A 26,437-nucleotide genomic window follows, 5' to 3' on the forward strand; every position below is an offset into this window, starting at 1 on the left:
AGTTTGTGACCTGTGGGCTGAGGAAGAAATCCCAAAGTAGACGAGATTCCTTCCTTTGCACTATGCCAATGTCTCCTTGCTTATCCAGAAGCTCACTGGGGGCACTAGATGTTTACAGCCGGGGCTTTCTGACCCAGTCAAGACCTCTCAAACACACAGAAGCCACCAGCAGATGCAAGCTCAATTCTATATGGGGTTGAGCATAGATTATTTGCCTCCAGAGCCAGCCCACAGGCCACCTCTTCCAGTGAGCTCATCTTGGTAGGGAGAGAGCATCAGGAATGCATAGGCTTGGCACGACTGTGTCCCTTGCTTGAGTTTGGCCACCACTTCAGTTGTCTCATGATGAGGTTTCTGCCTCACTTAGCCTCAGGTTCCCCAGGGAGGGTCCATTCAGCGTGTAGAAAAGATCTGCTTAGTAACTCAGATGTTTCCCACCCCCATGACCCAGAGAATATGCCTGAGAGGGCCACAGCTCTGCCCACAGGGTCTCCTCCTCGGGCCCTCACTCCCAGGTATCCAGGCAAGATAGCAAATGAATGTTATCTGCACTGACCATTACAACTGTGAACAGACAAGGACACAGCCTGAAGTCCGGGCTGTGCCCACTCTCTCTAGAGCTCTATCTAGGTGGTGCAACTTAAACTTTGAAGCACTCAGGACTTTAAGAAAGCTGACCCATGAGACAGATGACCTTCATGAAGCTCTGGTCACCATCCTGCAACTGTCCAGAGGTGATGCCTTGGCTTCCCATTCAGAGCAGCCCCTAAGTTCTTCCTGGACCCACTATGAACTCAAGACTTGGAGGTTGTCCTTCTCCAGTGGTCACTGAGCCCCAATCATAGGTTAGTGTGTGTGGGGACTTCCTCAAGCCGGGTGCAAGGAAGCTACAGCAATCTCCCCTACCAGGACCCAGCACTGAGAGCAAGTCTGAAATGGATACAGGCCATGTTCAAAAGCCTGCTAGTCTTCTCATAGAGTTACTGCCTGCCACTTCCAAAAAGTGAGGCGGAGGCCATGGCAGGGGTAGCAAAGCTAGATAGATGCCCCTCTTCCTGACATGGCCTGGGAAGGGCTCCTGGGCAGCTGTGGAGCACATGGGAGCCCGAGTCTCCTGGCAGTGGGTCCTGTCTGCCCCTTCCCCGTGCTCCCAGCTCTGCCTGCTATGGCCCCTTGCAGGGAGTGGCTGGCCCTTGTGAGCTGGTGCAGCCCAGCAGCCGGGTTGTCCAGCCTGCATGCGGGAGATAACTGCACCGACTGGCGGCCAGGCTAGAGGTCTGCATAGAAGGCAAGGCTGGGGTGGGAGGAGCGGGAGGCCAGCCAGTGTCTACAGAGGCAGAAAACTACAAAAGCAGCCGAAATCAGGAGAGAAGGCCAGAGGAGGCAGGAGAGACTCAGCCAGGAAGATGGGGGCTAGGGGAGGGGACATGAAAATAAAACCAGAATGATATTCCAAGGAAATGAAATTAAAAGGAGGGAGAAACAGGAAGGAAAGGTGAGCAAGTTATGAGTTGAAAAAGCTGGAAATTAAAAGTTCAGGGTTGTGTAAGTGACCGGGGAAGGAGGGAAGGTAGAGGCCGAAATCAAACCAAGGGACAGAAATGATACCTAGGTATGTCCGAATCAAGAAACTGCCTGTAAAACACAAACAACCACACGTTAGTGAAGGGGCTGCGGGTGGGCAGCAGGACAGCGGGGTAGCAGCAGCAAGCGGCAGCAGGGGGCTGCCTGTGGCTGGCAGACCCATTAGGGGGCCAGGGAGGCTGCAAAGCAGGGACCATGGAGCAGGAAGAGGCCCAGGTGTGGCAAAGCGCATGGCAGCCTGAGGCCCTGAGCAGAGCTAGGCCAGGCCCAAGATTCAGCCTCAGCCTCAGCCTCAGCCTCAGCCTCAGCCTCAGCCTCAGCCTCAGCCTCAGCCTCTGTGGAGTGGCTGGTCTCTGAGCAGCCTTTCCCACAAAGGCTCCTAGGATGTCAGCCATGTCCAGGGAACAGGAAGCTGGCCCCAGCGGGCCTTGGGAAGGAGGCCATGGGCTAAGGAGCGTGCCTGAGACTTTTCTGGGGGCTAAGGGGGGCTGGGGTTGCACCAGCAGGAGCAGCAAGGGCAGGAACCAAGCGAGGGGCCACATCTGTGCTCCCCTGTTATATCATCCATCCTCCCAGCACCCAGGGCCTCCAGCCTAGATGTGGGGTTGGACAGAAGCTAATCAGATCAGTGCCATGGGTGAGCCTGCTTAACCAAAGTTCTGCCAGCTTAGGTACAATGAGTCTTGACCTCCCAGTCACCCCCACCTAGCCAGAGTCAAGGACACCTCAACATCTGGGCTGATGGCAAGATGATAGGAAGATACCAGCAACAAGGTCTTTAGTCCAAGGAGATAACTAGGAAGGGAAGCCTGGGGGCTCCAACCTATCCACAGACCTTTTGACCCCGCCACTCACCCTTTCCCCCAAAATGCTTGCAAAAGGATGGTCAGAGGTCGAGGATAAAGTCACTCCCAGACCCCAAAGCATCTCTTTAGCACTCAATGGCAGACAGGCTGTCCCAGCCCCTACCCTTGCCTCTGTGGCCCAGGCATAGTGGTCCATACTCATGGGCAGCACCCATATTAGCAGTAGTGGGTCTCTCTGCCTCAGCCAGCTGCATTTGTGGAGCAAGAGGAGATGGACGACCAGAGGAAGCTCTAGATCCCAGTTCATGTTGGAGTCTGGCTCCCTCTTAGTGCTTGCTGTGAACTCCAGCCTATCCCTCAGAGTGCCGTGTTCCTCAGAAAACACCTCCAGAAATAGAGTGAGGACCAGAGCCACGCGTGTGCTAGGGTCTCTGTCCTGTCCCATCCCCTGTCCTGACTGCTGCCCAGCCCTGCCCTGCTCTGCCCTTGGCTGCCTCCCGCTATGCCTATGGGAGAGAAGGGCCTCTTCTGGCTCCTCCTCAGCTGTCTGTGAAGAAGTGGAGCTCTGGACTCGGGAGCTGGAAGAACACAGGCCATGCTCAGGATTCTGGGACCATACAACCCCTCCCTCGACTCTCCAAGGGTGCCTCCCCCTCAAAACGTTTTTCTCCACAAATAGCCCTAGCTGTAGCTCCCAGGTTAGCTTTTGGTTCCTTGGCACTGCACCAGGCTGAGTTACTGGGGAAGAGCCAGGCTGGGGCTCAGGCCCTGTTAAACGTCACCACAAATCCTTGGAAGACTGTCCCAGGCGCCTTTGTCCAGTTAGACATCCTCCCTGACAGGGTGACTCTTGCAGTGCCTGGCCCTTGGCAGGCTCCGTGAGACCTCTGTCAAGCCCATGTACCCTGGCAAACCCTACAGGGCTGCCAAGAGCATCTTAGGGCTCCATTACCCCTCTCCTGTTCAAATAAGGGTGGGAGCTGGGACAATCTGGAGGTTGGAAAGTGACAAGAAGCATGTGACAACTGGTGACCCATAGTCACCCTCTACCCAAGTAGTTCGACTGCCAACTCTGCGGGTTCTGGATTGTCTTTTTTGTCACCACCCATTCCTGGACAACTGCCAGAGACTTCAGACCTGTTCACACCAATGTGGTTTTCAGAACCATGGCCTGCGTGCAAGCCTCCCATCCCATCCCACCAACCGTCTACCCATGAGCTCTCGAGGACAGGACTTAACTCTCTCAGCCCATTCTGGCCCCCTGTTAGGTGATGGGATGGCATGAGTGTGTAAACCAGAAACGGGAGACATGCGATCAAGTGAGCAGAGAGACTCAGAGCCCATGGGCCACCACTCACTGCACTGTTCCCGCAAGGGTCAGAAAGAGGGCAGATAGGCCTGGAGCTGGCCATGCCATGAGCGGCTGGGTCAGTGGAGGCCACGGTAAGTTGGTGGTTGGCCTTTGTGGGAGTTGGTCAGCAGGGGTTGTGGTCCTCCCACCTTTCTTGTGGTACTCACCGGTCATCCTGGGCTGGATGGACGTATCCTGATGAGAGGATGTTGAGGGACAAGATGTTGGGGTCAATCAGAGCTTCGTCAGTTTCTGGGGTGTTTCGGATGCGACCTATGGGAAGGGCAGTGGTGAAGTGTCGGTGCCTAGGAAGCCTAGTGGTTGTGATATGCTGAGGCCTCTGGACAGAAGCTAAGATGTCAAGTGGATTCCCTACATGACTACGGGCCATGCAGTCAAAGGCACCAGAGTGAACAGGGAGGCTGAGGGGTAGGTCCCAGTGGCCCCTGTAACATGCTCCTTGCCTTTTCCGTCTGTCTCCTTCCAGCCTGGCTTTCTATATTGTAGCTATAATTACACTTTCTGGTGGATCTCAGCTATCTAGTTTAACAAGCTCGGGCTACCTGTGGGACACAGAGACCAAAGCAAGATGAGGGGGTGGCCCTACCCAATTTAATGCTTTAAAATATCAATAAATCTGAGTACTGGCCACTCTTCCAGAACCTGAGAGACCCCTGCATTTGAAGTCCATCTGTCTGTGAGAGATGCTTCATTTCATAATTCTTCATCCTGGAAGCAACTCTCTGATCACTTGAAGGAGCACACAGATGGCTCCTAAGTCCCCTGCTCCGGCAACAGTGTGAGCAGCTTCCCTTTCTTCCCCTGCACAGTCTAGCTACTTCCCTGCGGCTCTGCAGCACAAGGATTCTGGGAGGAGGCAATTTGGGGTTCTCCAGCCACCCCCCACCCCGTTTTTAATGCCATATTCTCCAGTGTCTGGAATTCGTGTGGCAGGAAGGGGTTTAGGGCAAGGAGAGCATCCTCAGAACAAATGCTCAGCCCCGGGGTCCTGACCTCCACAGAGCTCTCTGCCTAAGGATCTGATGGACATGCATAGGCAGGACACAAGAGGGAGTTAGGGAATAGACTAAGGTCAAAGGGTCTTGTCTTTTCTCTACTTTGCTGGCCCCTCCCCATAATGCTCCTTTGTAGGGCCTAAAAGACCCATGCCTTCCAAGGAGGGATGCTAGGCTTGGGGCTCATCTATAACCTGAACGGGATTGGATCACAGCAGTTATTGTTCTACTTCTTTTAAATCCCCAATTGCCACCCCAAATCAGCAGCCTTTGGTGTCTGCATTCTTAGAAAAATAGGAGGAAGGAGATGAAACTTGAGATAGGCTGGGATGCCCGTCTGAGTAGGAGGACATAGTGAGTAGGACACCACTGGATGCCAGCATAGGCAGCAGCCCTGCCCATCCTCAGGTAAAGCATGGTCCAGAAGACAAGTGCTAGGTCTGACCTTAATCCTGGAATAGAGTCACTGTTTGGATTCCTCCCATAGGATCCTTTGAGCACTGGTTTCAGGCTTTTTCTTATCCCTGACACAAAACTTATAAAACACAAGTGTCCACTCTGATACCCAGACCAACTATCCACAACCCTGCAGAAAGGGGGCTCTGATGACATCACTCTTGAGCTCCCACCTACCTGGTCCATAAAACCAGGGCTGGGAAGAAGCTTCTAGAGAGATATGCTTAAGGGTAGTGGGACTACACACTGGGATGGATATCTATCTACTGTGTCCCCAAATGAGAGTCTAGAGGACATCTTGGTAAAGCAGAGTTCAAAAGAGGAAGTCACAGAGAAAGACTGTGCTCTTGCCCTCCCTAACAGGGTGTGTTAGAGTCCTGAGGAGACAGTGTGCTACAGTGTCATTAGCCAAGCTGAAGTCATCCTAGAGTGAGTGCAGTCAACCGACTTCCCAAATGCCGATACTACCAAAATGCATGGAACCCACCCTGTCAAGCATAGGATTGGAATAGTCTTCTACAAGCTAAGGACACTCAGGACTACAGCCACCTCCCAAGACCAGGTAATGCAGAGAAGGGCCCTGCAGTGTCCCAGACAGCATGCTTATTGCTGGCACCCTGATTTCCAGAACTATGACGCCCAGCCATTGTCTGCTGTTTTAAGCCATTTAGTTGTGGTTCAGCAACCCTGGAAGGGCAGCACAGATTAGGAAGAAATGTGAGGCTATAACAGAGCCAAGGCTCTCCCTTTTGGGTGACAGGCTGAGGAGGCACAGAAAGACTTCATGACCTGAGTCAGAGCCACACATCTAGGGCAGTGCTGCGGTTAGAACCCAGGTATTTGTCCAAAACACTCCCAAGGCACCCGCTGCCTGCCCCACTCACCCACAACTAGCTCGCGCACTTCCTTCCAGCGGATGTGGCTTCCTGTCTCATGTAACAGTGTCACAGTTATCCGTCTCTGGATGCCCTGCCACATGCCAGGAGAGGGGGACAGTTAGTTGGCACTGGGGATGTAACTTTTGGAGGGGGACAAGTTTTGAGGTGGTCAAGTTAAGGGTCCCCACCTGATGGAGAAGGAAAGTCCCCATGCACGGCATGCCACCACGGTGGTCCACCACAGCAGGGATGTAACTGGAAAAGATGGTGATGGTAAGGTACAGAGCCCTTTCTCCATCCCACCCGTAGCACAGGACCTGGTCCCATAGTCAGCAGAGCTGAAAACCGGAGCCTTGACCAACCCTTCAGAAGAGCAAGTAGCCTAGTTCTCAGAGTCAGGTCCTTCTGGGCTGACTCTCTACAGAAGCTCTCAGGGTCTCATATTTCCCCCATTCCTACAAGTCAGACATCTACACCCAGTGACCTGGGTAATGCCAGGGCTCCTGTACTGTGCCTTAAGCTTGGGACACTCATGGAGAACCTGGTCCCAGGCCTCCCCAGACATCAGCTCAAAGCACCCTCTCCTTTTCCAAGTTGGCCATTGTGAATTCTCAGCGGCGACCAGAATACTGTTTCCAGCGCCCTCTCTTCTTTAATCACATCCTCTTGGGCCCCAAGCTGGTGCCCAACCTGAGCACAGTGGGTACCCAACTCACTCGCCATTGGCTTCCAGCTCGCAGATCTCGAAGTAGACCAGCAGGTCATACTTGCAATGGCAGGGACCTGGGGAAGGCCGTGTCATCGTGCTGAGCTTAGTGGCGGGCACTAGGAAGACAAGAAAGTGATGCTCTAATGCAGTTATCAGGGAGAGGGCATTAAAGGCTGCATGGGCAACAACTTTCTCAAAGAGGTGCCCACTGGTGTATACCCATGGCCAGGCTACCCTTAGCTGTAGGCAGCCAGGCCTGAGAAACCTGGCGTGGTCTCAGATGTGTGGCCACTTATGCTCTCTATACGCAAGGATGAGCATGTGCCCTTACACACCTGGGTACAAGGGTGTTGGCTTCACTCTAAACACCACTAAGTCAGCAGAAACACTTGCTTAGAGGCCCTATCCTATGGACAGGACCTCTATGCTTGATCAGTTACCTGTGCTACCCTTGACTACAGCCAAATGTATCAGTCCAAGTATGTTCTGTCAGCACCTACACCTTGCCTAGCATGCCCTAAACTCAGCTCTGCTGGCCCTCCAATATGTCCACTTCCTGACAGCATCTGCCTCCCAGTATTCCTGGGCCCAACCATGTCTGCCCATAGCCCCTGCTCTGAGCCTTTCCTCCACAAAGTCCCCTCTGAATACTCATCACGCCACCAGACACTGGCTCTAAATGTCTCCCTTGCGGACTGGGATGACCAAAAGAGCACACAGCTAAACACTATACCCTCCACAGACATGAAGCAAGGCCAAAAGACACCTGCTATGGCATCTGTAGCCTGGAAGACCATTACATTCACAGCAGGTTCAACCACACTTGTAGCTGTAGTGTGGGCCTTCACTGCCCCCACTGGACTCAGGAGACCCTCACCTACCTGGCTTGGATAACGGCATGACCCTGGGGAAGTGGCGACGTGAGGGTCTCAGGGGGCTGTGAAGAAAAGCCAGAGTGAGCAGACCTGGGTTGGTGTCTGTGAGTCCTAGCTAGAGTGGACAGCTCAGGGCAGAGAAGGATGACAAGAAGCCTATTATATGTCCCCTATATTCATTTGTCTCCAGTATCCATGTATCCTTCCTTAATATCCATGTGTCCCCCATATCCACATGTTCCCACATCCATGTGTCCCCCATATTTATATACCCCCAATATCCATGTGCCCCCCCATGTCCATGTGTTTCCATATCTATGTGTCTCCTATTCTTGTGTTCCACAGACCCAGGAAGAGCCCAGGTCTCTGTACATACTTAGATGGGGGAGGAGAAATCCTTAGGGCCCCTCAACCATCCTGTAAGGTTCCAGAGACTTGGTGCCCCAAATAACCTCTGCTGCCTTCTCTTCTCTTCTCATACTCTGGGTATCCCTGAGCTGTGAGGTCTGCTCAACCAAGAGATAGAGGTGGAGAGGAGTGAAGGCCAGTCAACACATCTCCAGACCTCGGGATGGCTACCTTTCCTGTCCCAACTTCTGGATCCAGTGAGATGACCTACAGGTACCTGTACCTCACACCCCAGCCTCTTGAGACTCCCTCACTTTGATTTCTCCTCTGAGTCTCCACCCTTGGAGACTAAAAAGCTTGAGGGAGTCAGGCAGACATTCCCTTCCCAGGAGTGGCCAGTGGGCAGCAAAACCTGGCTATCCCCTGGGTGCTTCCCATGCATGGCTAATGGTCAACATTCTGACAACATGGTCCTTAAAGAACTCAGTTCCAAAGGGGAGAGGCAGGTGTGGGCCATGCTCTGACCATCCTGGTCAGCTAAGGAGGGGGAATGAGAGGTACTTGGGCTCTGTTGGCTAGAGACAAGGACACTTGGGTGGCCTAGGCAGCTGACCTGAGGACATCCTTGCAAAGAGGTGGGAACGGGTGCTGCTGGTAGTGCCCAAAGACCTCGAACACAATGGGCTGGCTCTTGATGTATTCGATGAAGGACTTGGTCACCTCTACCGCAATCTAAATGAAAAGTGGGGAGAGTATGGGTCATATCTGTAAGTGTTCAGTGTCCATGAAAACTCCACACTCTGGGACCTGTCCTTAGCACAAATCCCAGCGATGACTTCTCTGAATGCCCTGTCTTCATATTTGCCCAAGACTCATTGTGAGCAGCTTTCAGGAGCTCTTCATGGATTCAAGGCTCCAATTTTAAACCCATTACTGATCCCCTGCTACCTAGCTGTAATGTCAACATCCCAGCATGGCATTGACGGTTCTACAACCTGATGCCAGACGGCCTTCAGGACAGTCCACTCAGAAGAGAAAGATGGAAAGGGAGAGCCAAGCTCAGCCTTTGGGTTAGCCGTAGCATTTAGGCCTTTGCATGTTGGTGGGTAAGGGCCAGCACTTACATTTTGGACATGGTAGAAGCCAAGAGGGGGTCCTCTGCCAGTGTTCTTCAGGGGTTCAGTGGAGAAGGCCTCATCGTGGCGGTGGATAAAGCTGAAGAGAAAGAAGAGGAAGTGGGGACAAGGACTTGCACCAAGAACCCATGGCCTCACTGGGCATTGCATGAGACCGAGTAACCCCTAGCACAGCCTAGGTGGGATGCATACCCCTCAGGAGAGTACCTACTTCCCAGCAGCCCAGGGCATAGACAACAGGCTCACTTGAACTGGCAGAAGATGTCAGCGTATTCAGCAGAGATACTGGACGCCTGCAGGACTGTCACCCGGAAGGTGAAGGTACTGCCTAGACGGAGGTGGTCCAGGGCTGTGTCCAGAGGCCCATCCAGGGCAGCCTTCTCTGGGCTATCCATGAGGCCTTCAGGAGGCACAGCTGTTGGGAGCCAGAGCAGAGCGATGGGGGTCTCAAGATTCCATGCTCTTCAAGCCCTGGTCCCGTCCCCCCCCACGTGATCTACACAGTGGAGCTGCACCCACCTGAACAGGTGTTGTTGTTAACTTCATCAGCTGAAGGCCCAGCATCAGCCCCCTGACCCTGGCCTTCTACAATGCGCAGCTCCTCTTGGGAAGTTCCTGAGCGGGACATCCCCACCACAGGGCAGGACTCAGATTGGAACTGTGAAAACAGAGAAAGCTGGAGAGCTAGCTGGCTAAGCTTAGGCTACGCTGTCACAGGCAATAGGGATCTGCGTACTGCCACCTGGGTCTCTAGCATCCTGAGCAAGACTTGCCACTGGCCCCTAGATGAAGCACCCACCTCTCTAGGCCTCCATCTCCATGGCCATGAGTGGCCCACTTTGACACTCTCTCTGGTTCAGGTGAGTTGAGGTGTGAACTGCCTGAGAGGAACACCCCACATGCCTCAGTTCGAGAGACATAGTGAAGGAAAGCAGGGAGCCACTCCTGGTCTTAGTTCTACTCCCAGGGCACCAGAGCACTTCCTGGGGAAGCTCACAGGCAGACTCTTGGACACCCTTAGACTGAGATCTTGAGCCAGAGAGCCAAGTAAGCACGTCTGGGGAGGGGTGCTACCTGGGCTCAACCTCTCTACTGTCTCCTGAGAGAGTTCTTTCTGTGAGAATCAGAGGCGGGTGGCCTCAATGAGGTCATTCCCACTCCCAGAGGTGTTGGGGAAGGCAGGAAGGATGGTAGAAAAATCTAGAATTTGGTGGGAACCCCCGAGAACTTCTAACCTGAGAGAGAGGAAAGAATGGGGGGGCCTATTCTAAACGTTGGTTCTACTTACCAACTCTATGCCTTGCTGTGTGAGACTCAGGAAGATGGTTGGACCAAGTGGGTCCTGATAAACTGGGAAAGGGACATTGTGTGTTTTGGACAGTAAGGGATGGAACAGACATAAACACCCATGGTGCCCTGCCGAGGCTGGCCCTCAGAGTCTAGGGATCAGTGGAAGGGGTTCCCCAGTATACAAGGCAAACCTTCATAGTACCTTTTCAAAATGCTGGTCATCAAAGGAGATTTTAGCAGTTCCTGACTGACGGACACCCGAGCCATAATCCGGAGCCTCTTCATCAGCTGCAAAAGGAACATGCAGGTGGTTGGCCAGCTTTTTTTCCATAGTGGACAGAGCTAGGTCAAGTGGCCTCAGGGCCTTGGAGAGGGTATAGCAAAGTGTGACCAGGTTCTTTACTGGACTGAGCAGCTACATCACTACCTGCAACTCAGTAGTCACCAGGGCACACTAACCACCACTGTGTGTTGCCTCGGGGACCCAGAGGTGTGTTCTTGCCAAGGGCCACTCAATATGAGCCAAAAGCCCTACCTGCATAGTCTGATGCTGAACTACCTGATCTTGGTGTTCAGAAGAGAATGGTAGGGTCTTGATACACCTCTACCAGCATCTTCAGAGCCCATGGGCCCTATTAGGCCACCTCCAGCATTGTGGGTAGTTCTACTAGCAGTGTCTGATAGTCAGGGTCAGCCCCAATAGGGTTCAGTGGATGAGCTGACCCCAGCCCATGGCCATGGGGCAGGGAGGGGTGACAAGGTTGTATGTTTCCTAAATTCCTTTCTTCTACTGCCAGATAGGGAAATATATTTGCAACCCCAAATACAGTAAAATCCAGTAGTCTTGATATAAGATTTGGGAACCAACACAGGTCAGATTTCATCATAGACCCTTTTCCTGAAAAATGACTTGGGGGAAGGCAGGGTTGTGGCCAACTAAAGGCCTGAGCTCAGAGCCCCATACACCTTCCCAACTATTAGAACTTATCTGATACATGGAGGACCCACTGTGTCCCAGTGAGTTTAGAGTGGTGGCCCTTAGAGATAGGGTCACCCACCAGCCCTCCTAAGGATCCCCTACAAAGTCCATCTCATCCTCCACAGGGGCTGTGGGCAAGCTCCTTAGACTCTAAAAACACATGGACAAAATAGGGAACACTACCCAGTGTGGGTGAGAGCCTGTAGACCAGAAGGAGGAGGGCATGGCAGGATAGGGGAGTAAGGCCTCAGAAAAGTTGTTCTGGATGCTTCTGTTCCCCTAAGTGTAGATGTCTCAGTAACATTCACTTTCCAGCAATGTGGCCAAGGTGATTCTGAAGTCTGGGTTCCTTACTAGCTTGGAATCCACTCGCTCCTCTCCCCTCACTAGGTGGGACCTCTGGACCAGTGCTGAGGGACACAGTGACAGGGTCCACTCATCTAAGCAATCATGAGCACATCATGGCTGGTGACAGGTAGGAGCCAAGGTGGGCATAGTGGGGGAGAACTAAGGAATCATAGGTGGAGGAGAGTTTGACAATACAGCAAAGTCACCTAATGTGGCCAAAACACCAGGGAAGTGATTAGACATTTTGGAGTAGAGGAGAAAGAGGCATTTGAAGGTTAGAGGTATACAAACTCAGGAGTGTGAGAACTCCAGGTGTGAGACCCTGGGGGTTAAGAACCTGGGGGGTGAGACTCTGGGAGTATGAGACTCTGGGGGATGAGAACTGGGGGTGGGGGGAGAGTGAGAACCTGGAGTATGAGAACCTGGGGTATGAGAACCTGGGGGGGGTGAGAAGCTGGGGGGTGAGAACCTGGAGTGTGAGAACCTGGGGGGTGAGAACCTGGAGTGTGAGAACCTGGGGGTGAGAACCTGGGGGGGTGAGAACCTGGGGGGGTGAGAACCTGGGGGGTGAGGACCTGGGGGGTGAGAACCTAGAGTGTGAGAACCTGGAGTGTGAGAACCTGGGGGGTGAGAACCTGGGGGGTGAGAACCTAGGGGGGTGAGAACCTGGAGGGTGAGAGCCTGGGGGGGTGAGAACCTGGAGTGGGAGAACCTGGGGGGTAAGAACCTGGAGGGTGAGAACCTGGGGGGGGGGCGGTGAGAACTTGGAGGGTGAGAATCTGGGGGAAGGCAGTATAAGAACCTGTGGCACACAAGCACCTATGGGTACAAGCATATCAGTAATTTCTGGGGTATGAGAACTTGGGGTTGTGAGACTCTGAGAGTATGAGTGCCGAGGACTAGTTGGCACCTGGTAACCTGGCAGTAGGAGAACTTGGGGAGTATGACACTCTAGAGTACATGAGGACCTAGGAGCATACAACACTGCGGCATGCTGGCCTCCAGATCCTCCAGGAGCCCACAGTGCGCACCCCAGACTAACCCTGGCTACCCTGTAGCACCCCAGTCTATTCCTTTACCTCCCCGTCTCCCCCAGTGTCTGGGAAGCCAAGGATGGTGAGTATCCCAGGAAGGGCGACCATTACAGCAGACACTACCACTGACTTGCAGATACCTTTTGAGCCATGACCTTCATACTGTTCTCCAAGGTCCTACAAACATTCTCACCAAGCAGGAAGTACACTATAGGCCTATTATGTGAGCAGACTGAGACCCAGGGGCACTGCAGCTGGCTAGTCCGGTACCTCCTCCTGACCATGATGGAGGGAGGGAATAATGAGAAAATGTCTGCCTTTTACAACAGCCTCTATCCTCAGACCCACAAATGAGGAGAGTCTGCAGCTTCTAGCTGAGGTCTGTGCCTGAGACCAGGACCTAAGGGGTGGGAATAGAGAAGAAACTGAGGCAGCTTCTGAGAGCCACTCTGGCAGGGACTAGCAAATCTGCAGGCTCCCTTGGCTATGGAGAAAGTGGACAGTAGACTAGGCTGTCAGGCCACAAGGGCTTGCGCTGGGAGGCACAAGACAATCTCTGGGTCCACCTGAACGGTTTGATAGGTGGGGACTTGGCCTCCAAGCCAGATCAAGCTCAGGCATCTTAGACTGAGCCTGCATGGCTGAGATATCTCTATCTAGTCCATGACTCTAGGAAGTCAGAAAGGGCTCAACACAGGGGACTTCCCTTCAAACCCCGGTTGTCTGCTCGCCTGGGAAGGTGGGAAAAGAATCATGTTGACCACAAGGAAGCTGAGGGTCCTAGATAAGACCATCTTCATATCAGCTCCTGCATAATAGTATTCCTCCCACCTTTGCCTGTAAAGGCAGACTTTCCCCAGTCCCCAGGGACTCAGGGCCACACACTCCCCTGTCCCCCACACACCTGAGATGGCCTGCACCGCCACACGGAGGAAGCCTTTCACCTCTCCCTTTTCGCTGACGATTGCCACTCGGTGCACCAGGGGCACAGGGTACAGCAGGTTGCTCAGGTATACGAAGGCCCTGCAGGAGCAGAGCCATAGTCACAGGCGACCCTCAGTGTGTGCTTTGATACCAGTGACACCAATGCCGGCTCACACACAACATGAAGCTGCGAAGCAGAGCAAAGCGGCGAGAGACAGCCAGGGCGAACCAGTAAGGTGGGCTTGGAACAGGCAGGGGGCAGGGGCAGGGGAGAGGGGTTTCAGTGCTCAGAGGAGACAGGAGGTGGAGACACAGAGAGGAAGGAGTGGCCTTGGTACATGAAGGGCACAGCCCAGCCCAGCCAGGATGTGGCTGTCTGAGAAGAGAACAGTTGAAGAGAGGGTTTCAGCCTGCTTCAAGGGCTGAGGTCCTGGGCTAATGAGCTTCAACCCTTAGAGCTCTGATGCCTATGAGGTATATCATCAAATTCTTCAATCTTGGAGCTCCTTCCACAGTCGACCTGAAGATCAAGCACAATTCCGCCCTAAAGTGTCACCCTTCTCAGGGCAGATGCAACTTGGGATGTGTGCCCACCACACGGATGCCTGAGCATTGCCCTGGTCCCCCTTTCTAGTCAACACCTCGAGTTGCAAGAATCTTGCCAGAGCTCCCTTAGTTGGTCTCACCGCTACTCTGCCTCTCTTACTGTCCCTAGAGGGTTCTAGGGCACCTGTCACATAGAAGTCCCTGCACCTTCAATGATACCCAAGCTGCTTGCAGAATCATCCAACCCCGGGAGGTCCAGGATGGCTGGCCCCACCTTACTGCCCACAGCTTCAGCCTCCATCTGGTCACATGGGCCGATGGCTCCCTAGAGCATCTGTCTACTCTCACAACAACAGTCCATTTTCATTCTCCTCTAGGCTCTGTCTTCTAACTGTAAGAATCTATCTGTGGACTTTCTGGTTTTCTGAGCTTCTTTGTGTATGGCAGAGCTTCAGGAAGTCATTCTAGTAAAATCCTCTAAGTCTGGCCTCAGATGGTTTATGGCAGCTACCTTCAAGGGGCCTCAGGTGGCCTCCCTGGGATTCCTGCATGGGGACCCACTCACCCTAGCATGGTAACGTCTCAGGAAGAGTGCTAGTCTAAACCCCTTTGCTCCAGATACCAATCAGGGAATTGCTACAGAAAGGAAGTAGAGCCAAAATTGAGAAGGGGGTGGGAATATCCACAATGGGGACCAGATGAAGGCCCTGTGCTGGCCACTCAGGATTCCTAAGCTAGACTGAAACCTGCCTCTGCCATCCCAGGGCCCTGACAACCTAGGCTGCCTCACTAGAGGGCTTAGGAGGCAATGCCACAGAGGCAGCTTGGAATGAGCAGAGTCTGGGTTCTAGGCTATCCAGATGGGTCTTACTGGAACTGCAGAGGTAACCCTAGCTCCCTGAGCACCCACAGGGAAGCTCATAGACCTCACACTCTCACTACCTGACCCTCCCCCACTGTCCAGAACTAGGAGGTCTGGAGCAGTACCCAGGGAGGTAGAGATAGGACTGCAGCAGGTGGCCACCCAGGCTCTCTATAGGGCCTATTATAAAGTGGAGTGACTCCAGAGACTGTGGGACCCAAAGAGGAAATACATAGACATCCTGCAACAGCTGCTGTTCCCCAACACCTGGGAGGTCTCTCACCAACTATGGCCTAATAGTGATGCCTCCCAATTTAGCTATCTGTGCCCTCCTCTTTTATGGATGCAGAGTCTAGAGTCTATAGCATGGCCCATTAGAGCAGGTGGGATTTGGCACTCAGGCCCATTTCACAAGAGAAGCAACCGAGGGATAAAAACATCAGGCAGAAGCCAGGGCTGGCAGCAAGAGCCAGTGCTAGGATGGGACCCTCTAGGTCGCTCTCAGCCCTGCAGATCGTTGCTTGTCAGGGCAACAAATCACGGAATAAATCTTGTGTTGCATCCTTAAGAATTTCCTCCCATTGTGTGTGGGTGTGTGTGTAGGATGCCATGGCCTACATCCAAACTGTAGGAAAGATGTGGCCCACATCCAACCCACCCTCATCTTTTGCTGGAGGCTGGGGTTATGTACTGAAAAAGTACCATTTGTGGCCAAGGCCTCTGGATGCTCCCTGACCTCACGATCCTCGGACAGATCAAATGGGAACCATAGATTTAGCTGCAACTGTGGGGTCAGATGCTGGAGAAGGCAAAAAGGATGCAATAGCCCCCCCCCACCCCACCCCACCGCCAACAAAAGAATGACCAGCCCAGTCCACTTGGCACTGTGGTGACGTCATTCAGCTAGATGAGACCTCTGGGCCTGGACTGCCTCCCAGGGGCAGTGCTAGATTTGAATGGGACCACAAACTGAATCTGGAAGATTTCTGTGCCCCGACTCTGTGTAGGATTCATCCAACCGGCACACCTGGGAGATGAAGGCACCCAGGCACACACTGCTCAGAGTGGGAACAATATACCCCAGGCTTCATCTTACCTGTTCTCCAGGCACCAGAAACAGCTAGACACTAGTGTCAGCCACTGCAGGGTCAGATCACAGCCCTTGCCAACCTTGCAATGCTACACCAGTCACACACCCAGTTGCTCTCCAGAACACTGTCCATAGCCATACTGGCAAAGAGCACAGAGCTAAGAGGCTCAGGGTTACCGAGTATAGCCTCTCGCTGGGTTAACATCTACTTATCTGGCACCCTCCCTAGCTCTTCCCCCAGACCCTAAACTCTTATTATCCTCTCTGTAGTGTGCTCCCTGCCCCCATCTTCTGGAAGTGTGTTGATTAGGCAAGGGAAATAGGAGCCTCTGGTCTCACTTAATCAGCTAACTTACCCACATCCCCAGGCCACCTGACACCTGACCATCAGAGACCCTGAATGTGACGAGGGGCCCTGGCTATGCCCACAAGAGGCCTGCCCAGGACCCAGAGCACCTTAAAGCAGGCTAAAATGCCCTGAAGAGAAGAGGCAGGTAGAACGGGCAGAGCGGCACGTGTGGCGAGGCAGGAGGGAGGAGGCAGCGCTAACCACAGATTGGTGAGGTGCAGAGACACATGCTGGGACCCAGGGAAGCCTTTCCAGAGGGGACAAGAGTGGGCACCCCAATTTTGCTTAAGCTTTGGAGAGAGAGAGCCAGCAGCTACCAGAGGATTAAACAAAAACCAAGGTGGAGTCCTCCTCGGGGCTAGGGCTGCATAGCTGCTGCGCGGAAAAGCCAATTCTTGCCAAACCAAAAGGTCAGGGTGTTGCCAAATGAAGCCTTGCACAGACCACCCCGTGGTACAGGGGGCCGGGCCTCTTATGGATGACTTTTTCTAAGTTTGGTCATTTTGTGAAATCTCAAGTCCACAAGAGGGGAAACAACATTGGAAGGACCCAGCTCTTTTCATGAGACTGCAGAGACCAGACCCCATTTCTCCTCACGTCATTGTTCCCTGTGTCTCCTGACCCTTTAGCTACCTGATACCCAGAACCACTCCCAGGGCCCAGCAGGCATGGGAGGTCTGGTACTATAGCCCAAGGCTTGGTGAAAGGAGCCTGTCCAGAGCTGGCCTGGAATCTACACCTCTTGCCCAGGCCCAGCAGGGTGGAAGTCCAGACCCAGGGTATCTTGGAAGGAGATGCTACTCATTTGTCCGGTTGGCTAGTTCATCATACCTAACGCTAGCCACTGACAGAAAAACTAATTAGAGCAGTCTCTGGCCAGTGATATGGGACCAGCTGCCTTCTGAAATGGAGAGGGTGTCTCAGGCCATCACCCCCATTCAAGGAAGGAAGGAACTCCACAGAAAGTCCATAGTCTGCAAGGGACCACCCTCAGCCTCAGCTTTCAATACTTGTGCTCCAAGAGTTCTAAAACTCCCGTTGCCATAGAAGCAATCTTAAACTCCAGGAGAGGATGCTACTAAAACTATTCCCATCCCAAGCAGGTAGACTATAAGCTCTTAGCACTTCTGAAGTCATTTGCCTTCATGATGGAGCTAACAGCTAGACCTACGTCCCTGCAGTCCTCTTCCCCAACCTCAGCCCCTCTCACCTATTCCAGAAACCAAGCAGCCAGGGCTTCTCTGTAAAGGTTAGGAGCCCATCTCATCATGCTATCCTGGGAGGTCAGGGCCTGGAGCTCCAAAACATGAAGGCGGGTGGAGGCCCTTCCTCCTCTGCTCTGGTTGGCTCACAGCCCTGCAACTTCTCAGAACAGAGTGGCACCGAGAACGCAGGGTACCTTCTCTTTGGGTGGGATGCTCAGAAGGCACCTCAGCTGAACAAAGCCGACTCCCAAGACAAGGGGCTGGCGTGTCCTGTCTGCAGACTTCTTTCTTCCCTTCTCAAATACCCCTTGAGCCCTACACAAGGAGTCAATGGCACCAGTACCTGAGATTTGGCCACTGTGTCTACTACAGGAACTAGCCCAGCTACCCAGAGTGGGCACCAGGGATTCTCGGCTGTACTTGTGTGTTCCTAGCCTCAACCTCTTCTGCCCCTGGAGCCAGACTCTTCCCTGCTGAGCCAGGGCATCTATCTCCTACATGTGCACATGCCCCACCATGAAGACACAAGAGGGAGCCTGACTCCCTCATCCCCCTCAGAGGCTAGCCCTAGCCTGCCTGCCTGGCCCAGAGGGTCGGGTGTCTGCCCTGATACCCACAGCAGTGCTCCTGAGCAAAAGAGCTGGTTCCTCCCCAGCATGCGTGCCTCAACCTCACCAACCTTCCTACTAAACTGAACAGGGGGGGCCGGTCGTAAAACGGGTCCTGGCCGTCGCACAGCGTGTGCTCCGGAAAGACGTCGTCCTCCAGGTCCTCCTCCTCCTCCTCCTCCTCCTCCTCCTCCTCCTCCTCCTCCTCCTCCCCCACGCTCTGCTCCTCGGCAGGCTCGGTGGTGTCGGAGTCGGGACTTGAGAAGGTGGGGGAGGGGGTGAGAGCAGCCATGCGCTCGCTCATGCATGTGTTGAGAAGAGGGTAGCTGTTGCAGCCAGAGATGACTGAACTGAGGTTAGTGCGACAAGACAGAGAGAAGTTAACACCAGCTACTCCAGGGAAGGTGGGGCGGGGCTGGGAGGGACAGGGAGCACTTCTGTTTAAAACTAAAACACCAACCATCAAGAAACGCTGCTTTAAAAGACGAGGAACAAAAATGCACCCAGTCTGGGCTGGGAAGAGAAAACAAAACAAAGCACCCCAAACTAACGAACGACAACAAGACCCATGGTCAGTAGAAGGTTCTGGAAAGCATCACCAATAGGTATGAGTGAGAACAGAGGCCCAGGCTGGCCATAGCCAAAACTCTTGGAGGACCTCTTTGAACAACATGGGTCGGAGGCTGGGCACAGACACCAGATTGGAAAACAAGGGAAGAGATTGTACTCTCTAATCTTACCTCTGCGTTCCCACCCCCCAAAACAGTTGTGACCTGGAATGCCTTCTCTAATCCCCTGGGCACTTGGGCAACACACACACACACACACACACACACACACACACACACACACACACACGCATGCACTCAGGCACAGACGGACATGCAGTACAGTAGGTATAAGCAGTACTAATAAGATGGCACCCCAAGTTCCCTAAAAAAGCTGGGCCTACATGTATATGAGGAAGGATGACTAAGGAAAAGACAGGAGTGGAATATGGCTCCCTTCCTTCAAGCCAGGCCAGTCCAGGGTCTGGGCTCTGACCCCACTACCATCTCACTTTCTCTACAAGGAAAGGGAGGAGGTGCCCACCTGCCCACCAGTCGGAACCAGGGGAAGCGGTCATAGAAGGGGTCCCCGCCGGTCACCACGTTGTCACAGTCCTCAACGACGCTGGAGGGAACCTCTGCAGCCCTGTCGTACATTTCCCGCATCAGGTCCAGGCGTTGCCTGTTGGGGTTCAAAGACCATGTATGCTCAGACCAATGTCCAGAAATAGCCAGGCACCCTATTTCTCCTCCTAGGACATCAGATTCCAGCATCCTGTCAGAGTCACTGACCCAGACTTCTGCCAGCTAGAAACCCCTCTGTGGTCCTCAGAGTTCAGCATCCATAGAAAACCTACAAATAAGAAAATGTTGCCCACGAATGCCTTCCCAACACCTCCCTGGTGACAGCAAGCTGAGCTGAGTGGCATGGACAACATGACAGCAGAGAACCGACTGACTGATGTGCGGTGCCTTTGGGCAGCTGGGGCGCTGGCCGAGAAGCAGGGAGACACCCTACTGTAACTCAGAAATAGGATTCACCACCACAGCTCTGAAAGCTCTTGTAGCGAGCTCAGGTGAGGCAGGAAAGGAGTGGAGAAGACGGTATTTTAAAATTCTTTCCCCCAGGTAGGGCAAAATGTAGGAGGAAGAACATGAGATTGTATGCTCTAGGGGCCTCAGAGTTTGGCTTCTAGAGGGATAAACATCTACTACTGATGGTGATATATACGACCTAGCTTCCTGGGGGATGAGTGGAAAGCATGTAGGTACACACAGATTGAATGAGAAAAGGGTATGCTTACTAATCATGTTTTCCTGTCCATATTTGCCATCCTCTGAAGGCCTGGCTGACTGAGAAGAGTCCTCTTTACCTAGCTCAGTGGCTCTCAACCTTCCTATGCTGCGATCCTTTAATGCAGTTCCTCACGTTGTGGTGATTCCCCCAACCATAAAATTCTTTTTGCTACTACTTCATAACTGTAATTTTGCTACTGTTATGAATTTCAATGTAAATATTTGTGCTTTCCAGTGGCCTAAGGAGACCCCTGTGAAAAGGTCATTCAACCCTCAAAGGGGAATCAAGACCCACAGAGTGAGAACCGCTGGTCTAGCTCATCCCTAGGGAGAGTCAACCACTCATTAGTGAGCCTGCCTCCTACATACAAACCAACAGACCCCAAGTCCACACTCACCTCTCCTCTTTCTTAGGTCTCACATGCTTGACCAATGTTCTCTATGCCTTAAATCACCCCGGACACCAAAAGACTAGGATGGCCCCTTGCCCAAAGCTGGCCTCACTCCAGGAAGCTGGCCCACAGAGACTGGCTACTCCATATTTCTCTCAGACGTCCAAGGAGTATTCTGGTTTTCCCTCTTCTGGCCTGCCCTGGCGTCCAGTTATGGCCCTGTAGGCTGTGTGCCTCCTATTTCCCAGGCTGTGAGTACATCATACTCTTCTCATGCAGATATTGTCTTCACCCGGTCGCCATTGTACATGAAGACTTGGCATGAGTTAGAAGAAGTGTCCACGGAGGCAGAAGACCCCTTACATCACACAAGCCGTAGGGAAATCCACAATGGTGGCACACAGCAGATGCTCTTCCACCTGTCCAGGTCCTCAGCCTTCCCTCAGCCTTCCCTCCATGCAGAATGGAGGAGCCAGGGACCCTCTGTCTCTGAGGCCCTTGGCATAGACCTGGCTGGGAACACTGAGCCACCTTCTAAGCCCCTCTGCTGCCAAACTGTTCCTTCAGTACCAGAACAAAACCATTCAACCAGGAGACACAGTGGTATTGCTGTGAAGCAGAGCCCAGCCTGTTTCTTTCCCCAGAGAAACAGAGCCCTATCCACCGTCCACCTCCCAGCCCACCCTCTGCACCTGAGTTTCTCCAGTGTCCAGTAGTGGGTGGCCCCATTCTTCTGGTCCTGGACCTCCACTGCCACAATGGTCCTGGGGAAGGGTCGTGTCTCTCGGTCTTTGGCGGCTTCTGGGGGCAGTAGGTCTGGCGGCAGTGGGGAGTACAGGGTGTCCGTGAGGAGGACAAACTGGAACTGGACCTGTCAGGGGCAGAAGATGACCATTCATCCATGCCGTGAAAGTTCTGAGTGGAAGTTAGGGTTCCTAGGGGGCTTCCCTCCATCCCCCTGAGAACTCAGCTCTGTATTCCATAGTTCACCAAGCTACTCAATGAACTGTTGAAAAATGGCTGCCCGCCGCCCCCGCCCCCCCCACCCCCACCCCCACCCCCCACCCCCCCCCCGCTTGTTGACTCCCAAGCAAAGCCAACAAGGTTATCTGTTTCTCCCAGTGCCTCCCTCAGCCACTCATCCTGGGTACCCAGTCCATGCAAGGGCCAACCAAGTGCTAGTAGTGAGTTGTGACTATAAGCAACTAGACCATAACTCATGGGGAACCCGCCTGTGATGGGTCCCACCTTCTTCTTTAGCTCCACACTGATGGCGTTGGCCTCCTTCAGGAAGATGGCATTGCCCCACAGCAGGTCCCGCAGAGAAGTAAACTGGTACCACTTCCACTTCCGGAAGGCCCACAATGCCAGCTCACATTCTCGTTCTGTCCATTGGACTGTGGGAGAAGCCATGTGGGTCATGAAAGAAAGCCACAAGATAGCCTACCATATCCTGACCTCTGAAAGGTCAAGATGCCACAGGACTAGCTGAGTGTGCCCTGTTTTCAGTCCACACTATAGCTGGAGTGGTCTCTTAAATGACACGTAGTCCCGTCATAGTCACTGTAGCCGGATGTAGATGTTGAAGAACAGGCTAACTTGAATGACTTGCTGGGTTCTGTCCCTCTCTTCCCAGACAGAGCCTCTGAACATTCCATTCCCCTGCTGGGCTAGGGCCCCAGTGCTTGCATTCCTGATTTCATACTATTCCTCTTGGAGCGGAGAAAGTAGACCCCAGCAGAAAAACCAGTCAAGCAAACAGTGTGGAAAGGCTCCAGGTGACCCAAAGATTAAGCAGGCTCCCCAAACGAGCTTCCCTAGTATGTTGAACATCAAAGCATCTCTGTGCACCACAGTGAGGTCTTTGGCGGGCTCCAAAGAACACACAGTGAACAGGGCGAGCCCTCATCAGCACCCATGGTTCCGGCCCACTCCCGTTAGCAAGCATGTGACCTATAAGTGTGAGATGTGTGGTCACTTGTTTTAGTACAACCTCCCAAATCCTGCCTGTACAGTAGCACCCAGGATGAATGAGGTTTATCTCCCAGGGAAAAAGAGTTCAGCCCAGTTGATCTGCAGTGAGCCATCTCAGGCCTGCTCTCTCAGGAGTCTCTTACCTTCATCCTCTGGCTCTTCTTCCTCCTCGTTCACCTCTGGGTAGTACCTGGAGTCCATCTGTTTCTGTAGGGCCTCCAGCTTACTCTCATAGTCCTGAAAAGATAGTCAGGACTTGTAGCTCCACCATGGAGACTGAGACAGCCTCATCCCAGTCCACTAGACAGCAAGAGAGAGGCCAGTCCAGTAGAAAGGGTGTCCAGAGAGAGCAGAGGCCCACTCTGCCAGGTTGCTAGAGCAAATAGAGCCCTGGGAATCTCAGTGGAAATCTCACCAGCCTCTGCTGCTCCAGAAGGTATGTGGCCTCCTCCCGCTCCCTCCGGTACTGGTCCTCCAACTCCTGGAGCCTGTAAAAGAGCAGCAGGTGAACACAAGGCCACCAGACATGGCAGGCAACCAGTTGGCCCTAGACCTCACCTCTGCTCCATCTCCTGCTTCATGTCAATGCCTTGCTTCTCCAGCAGTTCCCGCTGGGCAAAGGCCCAGTCCACTGGCTCAGCAGGTGTCTCTGCACAAGGTGTTCGCTCACGCTCCTGACGGGCCTGCTCAGGGTGGTTAAACCGGAACACGTGGCTTTTTCCCATGATGATGCGGTTTCCTGGGAGATGGAGGCAAACCAACCTATGGATTCCAGGTGCCCTCAAAGGGATGAGAGACGAAGGGAGAGGGGGTATCGGCACTTCCTCTACCTGGGTATCCCAGTGCCATCCATGTGGGGAAGAGCATCCAGCACCCCAAACCATGGCTCCCAATCACCTTTCTCCTTGTAAAGGGCCATGTGACAATGTGGCTTAAGTTTTGTATTCAGTGAATTTTAGAGACACAGGCTACAGAAGCCCCAGGGTGCTGTAAGGAGAGCTTAATTCTGGCAGAAGTCTAAAGGATTAGAACACTGTGATGGTTTGTATATCCTTGGACCAGGGAGTGGCACCATCTGAAGGTGTGGCCTTGTTGGAATAGGTGTGACCTGGTTGGAATGGGTGTGTCACTGTGGGTGTGGGTATAAGATCCTCACCCTAGTTGCCTGGAAGTCAGTCTTCCACTAGCAGCCTTTGGATGAAGACATAGAACTCTCAGCTCCTCCTGTGCCATGCCTGCCTGGATACTGCCATGCTCTCACCTTGATGTTAATGGACTGAACCTCTGAACCTGTAAGCCAGCCCCAATTAAATGTTGGGTTTTTTTTTATAAGACTTGCCTTGGTCATAGTGTCTGTTCACAGCAGTAAAACCCTAACTAAGACAAACACTGATAGGAAGCAGATGTAAAGACTGCTCATGAGATTTCAGATGAGAGCAAGAATTTTATCGGGACTTAGAGGCTATTCCCACTGCATTCTGGCAAAAAAAAACGCAGCTACATTTTTGTCCACGTGCTAAGACTGTGTAGGCGGCTGAATTTCAATGTGTTGGACTAATTAGTTTAGTGGGAGAAATTTCAAGGTGACCTAGCATCCAGGCAGCAGTGGCATGGGCTTGAGTGGATGCTTTTAGCCAGGTTTATAGTAAAAATGCGGAGCAATAACCAAAACAGAAGGATTTGAAAAACATGGAAAGGCACATGTAATGTTAGAGCCAAGGAAGATTGTGTGTGCAAGGCTGTCCTAGCAAGTTCTTCCTTGAATCTAATTATCCATCCAGTGGCCACTACAGCCTTGATCAAGCAGACCTAGTTACCTCTCAGGCTGGCAGTATGATTTGGCAATGTCCAAGTGATGGTTTGTGTGTGTGTGTGTGTGTGTGTGTGTGTGTGTGTGTATGTGTGTATTAAATTCCCCAGAGGCAGCCCTTGAGCAGACAGTGTGTAAAGCTATGAGAGTAAAAACCATGTTGCTGTGAACACTCCAGGACACTAGAGATGCCAAGGACACAGAATGTCTTTTGATGAAAGCCATGGACCACAAGCAAAGCCATCTCAGGAGATAAGCCAAGCCTTGTGGGCTGCAGCTGGAGAGGCCTTCCAAAGCACTGTACCGTATCATCACACGCCCTGGCTTCTAAACGTGGAACTACTTAACATTTGCCCTTCTGGGTTTTTATCTTGCCTCAGCCCCATTCCTCCTTGATGCTTTTCTACTTCTCTCCTTCGGTATGGGAGTGTGTACCTTGTCTCGACATATACCAGAAGTATGCTATTTCCATTTTGATTTTTACAAGGGCTTGCAAAAAAAAAAAAAGCCCCAAGTCTAAGAGGACACATTAAATTTGGGCTCCTAAACAATGGAACTTTTAAGTGTGTGAAAACTCTTGGAGACAGATGGAATACACTTTGCATTGTGAGATAGACACAGGCAGGGAGACTAGGAGAAAAAAAGCCATGGCTTCAATACGATCTCTCATTCCTATGTTGAAGGCTAGGGCCCAGCCAGCGGCACTACGGAGAGGTGATCAGATCATGATAGTACTAACTTCATTGATAGATAGATTAATCTATTGATGAGTTCATAATAGATGAGTGACTAGGGGGTGGGGCTTGTTGGAGGAAGTAGAGGGAGTGTCTCACTCCCAGAATCTTCTTGTTCTCTCCTCTGCTTCCTGGCTACCAAGAAGTGAGTGGCTTTGTTCCACCATGCCTGCCCACAATGATGCCCTGCCTCACCCCAGGCCTGAAGCAATAGGCTGGGATGAGCCTCTGAAACTGAGCCAAAACAAATCCTTCATTCCCTAAGTTGTTCTGTCATGAAGTGTGTCACTGCAACCAACAGCGGCAGACCCTCCTGTAAGTCAGTTGCTTGAGGTGTCTCCTCACAGTATTTAATCCCAGAGACTGGTACTGGGAGGGTGTTAACCTCTCCCACTCTTCCTGCTCCGTAAAACCACAGTTTGGCCAGGTACCTGTCTATCTCCTGTTCTCTCTCCTGAGCCATCAAAGCAGCCATTCGGGACCTCCCACTCTGACTTCCCATGCACCATTAACCAAGTGTTCTGTGAGTGAGACTTCCTCTGCTTTTAGAGTCTCAGGTCCAGGCACTCTAGGACTCAAGTGCCCAATTTTGGGGCACTAGAGGGTCTCAAGGGCCTGAGCCAGTGCCCATAGCAGAGCTGCCTTTTGCTGGGAGCAAACCGTGCCCAAGAGAGGATGAACACAAAGGCCCCATCTACCCTGAAGTCCCCTAGAGCTCTTATCCATACCTGACCGTAGGATGCTGGGCTCAGTGACTTTCTTGCCGTTGACATATGTGTCTGCTCCTTCACAGGGCTCCAGGGTCACCACAGCTACAAGACAGAGAAGAGGGGCAGTGTAAAAGATCATTACTTCAGTGGCTCATTTCTCCTGGCCCCTGGTAGTCAAACTTCTCATTCCTGGCCACAGATCTGATCATGAGTAAGACCCCTTAGATGAATCCAAGGGTCCCATCCACTCAGTAAAGGAGAAAATATCAAGACGGAGACAGATGGGGCCAAGCCAAGGCTGGGGAGGCAATGCTGGGCTTGTCTTCTCCGGTTCTTATTCATTTCTATAATTGGGCAATTTAAGAAATAATGGGGGCTGGCAAGATGGTTCAGCGGGTAAGAACATGGACTGCTCTCCAGAAGGTCCTGAGTTCAAATCCCAGCAACCACATGGTGGCTCATAACCACCCGTGATGAGATCTGACACCCTCTTCTGGTGTGTCTGAAGACAGCTACAGTGTACTTATATATAATAATAAATAAATCTTTGAAAGAAAGAAAGAAAGAAAGAAAGAAAGA

General features: G+C 52.6%; 1 protein-coding gene across 12 annotated transcripts in view; it reads right to left on the bottom strand.

The window, feature by feature from the left end:
- Kif1a (kinesin family member 1A) overlaps positions 1-26,437 on the bottom strand; it is an 86,585-nt gene that overhangs the window by 17,483 nt on the left and 42,665 nt on the right. For 5 of the 12 annotated variants that reach the window (NM_001110315.2, NM_008440.4, NM_001368847.1 and 2 more), the window contains 18 exons: positions 25,877-25,960; positions 23,163-23,343; positions 23,020-23,092; positions 22,748-22,841; positions 21,879-22,027; positions 21,323-21,501; positions 19,487-19,624; positions 13,715-13,833; positions 10,652-10,737; positions 9,679-9,817; positions 9,406-9,574; positions 9,148-9,238; positions 8,637-8,755; positions 7,682-7,737; positions 6,808-6,916; positions 6,280-6,346; positions 6,098-6,182; positions 3,909-4,014 (listed from right to left, as the gene is read on the bottom strand). In NM_001110315.2, coding sequence (NP_001103785.1) covers positions 3,909-4,014; positions 6,098-6,182; positions 6,280-6,346; positions 6,808-6,916; positions 7,682-7,737; positions 8,637-8,755; positions 9,148-9,238; positions 9,406-9,574; positions 9,679-9,817; positions 10,652-10,737; positions 13,715-13,833; positions 19,487-19,624; positions 21,323-21,501; positions 21,879-22,027; positions 22,748-22,841; positions 23,020-23,092; positions 23,163-23,343; positions 25,877-25,960 — 2,044 coding nt within the window. Of the gene's footprint in view, positions 1-1,608; positions 1,636-3,908; positions 4,015-6,097; positions 6,183-6,279; positions 6,347-6,807; positions 6,917-7,681; positions 7,738-8,636; positions 8,756-9,147; positions 9,239-9,405; positions 9,575-9,678; positions 9,818-10,651; positions 10,738-13,714; positions 13,834-18,465; positions 18,745-19,486; positions 19,625-21,322; positions 21,502-21,878; positions 22,028-22,747; positions 22,842-23,019; positions 23,093-23,162; positions 23,344-25,876; positions 25,961-26,437 lie in introns of all 12 variants that reach the window. The other 7 variants (XM_006529155.4, XM_006529159.4, NM_001294149.1 and 4 more) reach the window with 4 other exon arrangements.

This window comes from Mus musculus, chromosome 1 (assembly GCF_000001635.26).
Source record: "Mus musculus strain C57BL/6J chromosome 1, GRCm38.p6 C57BL/6J".
NCBI classification, from domain to species: Eukaryota; Metazoa; Chordata; class Mammalia; order Rodentia; family Muridae; genus Mus; species Mus musculus.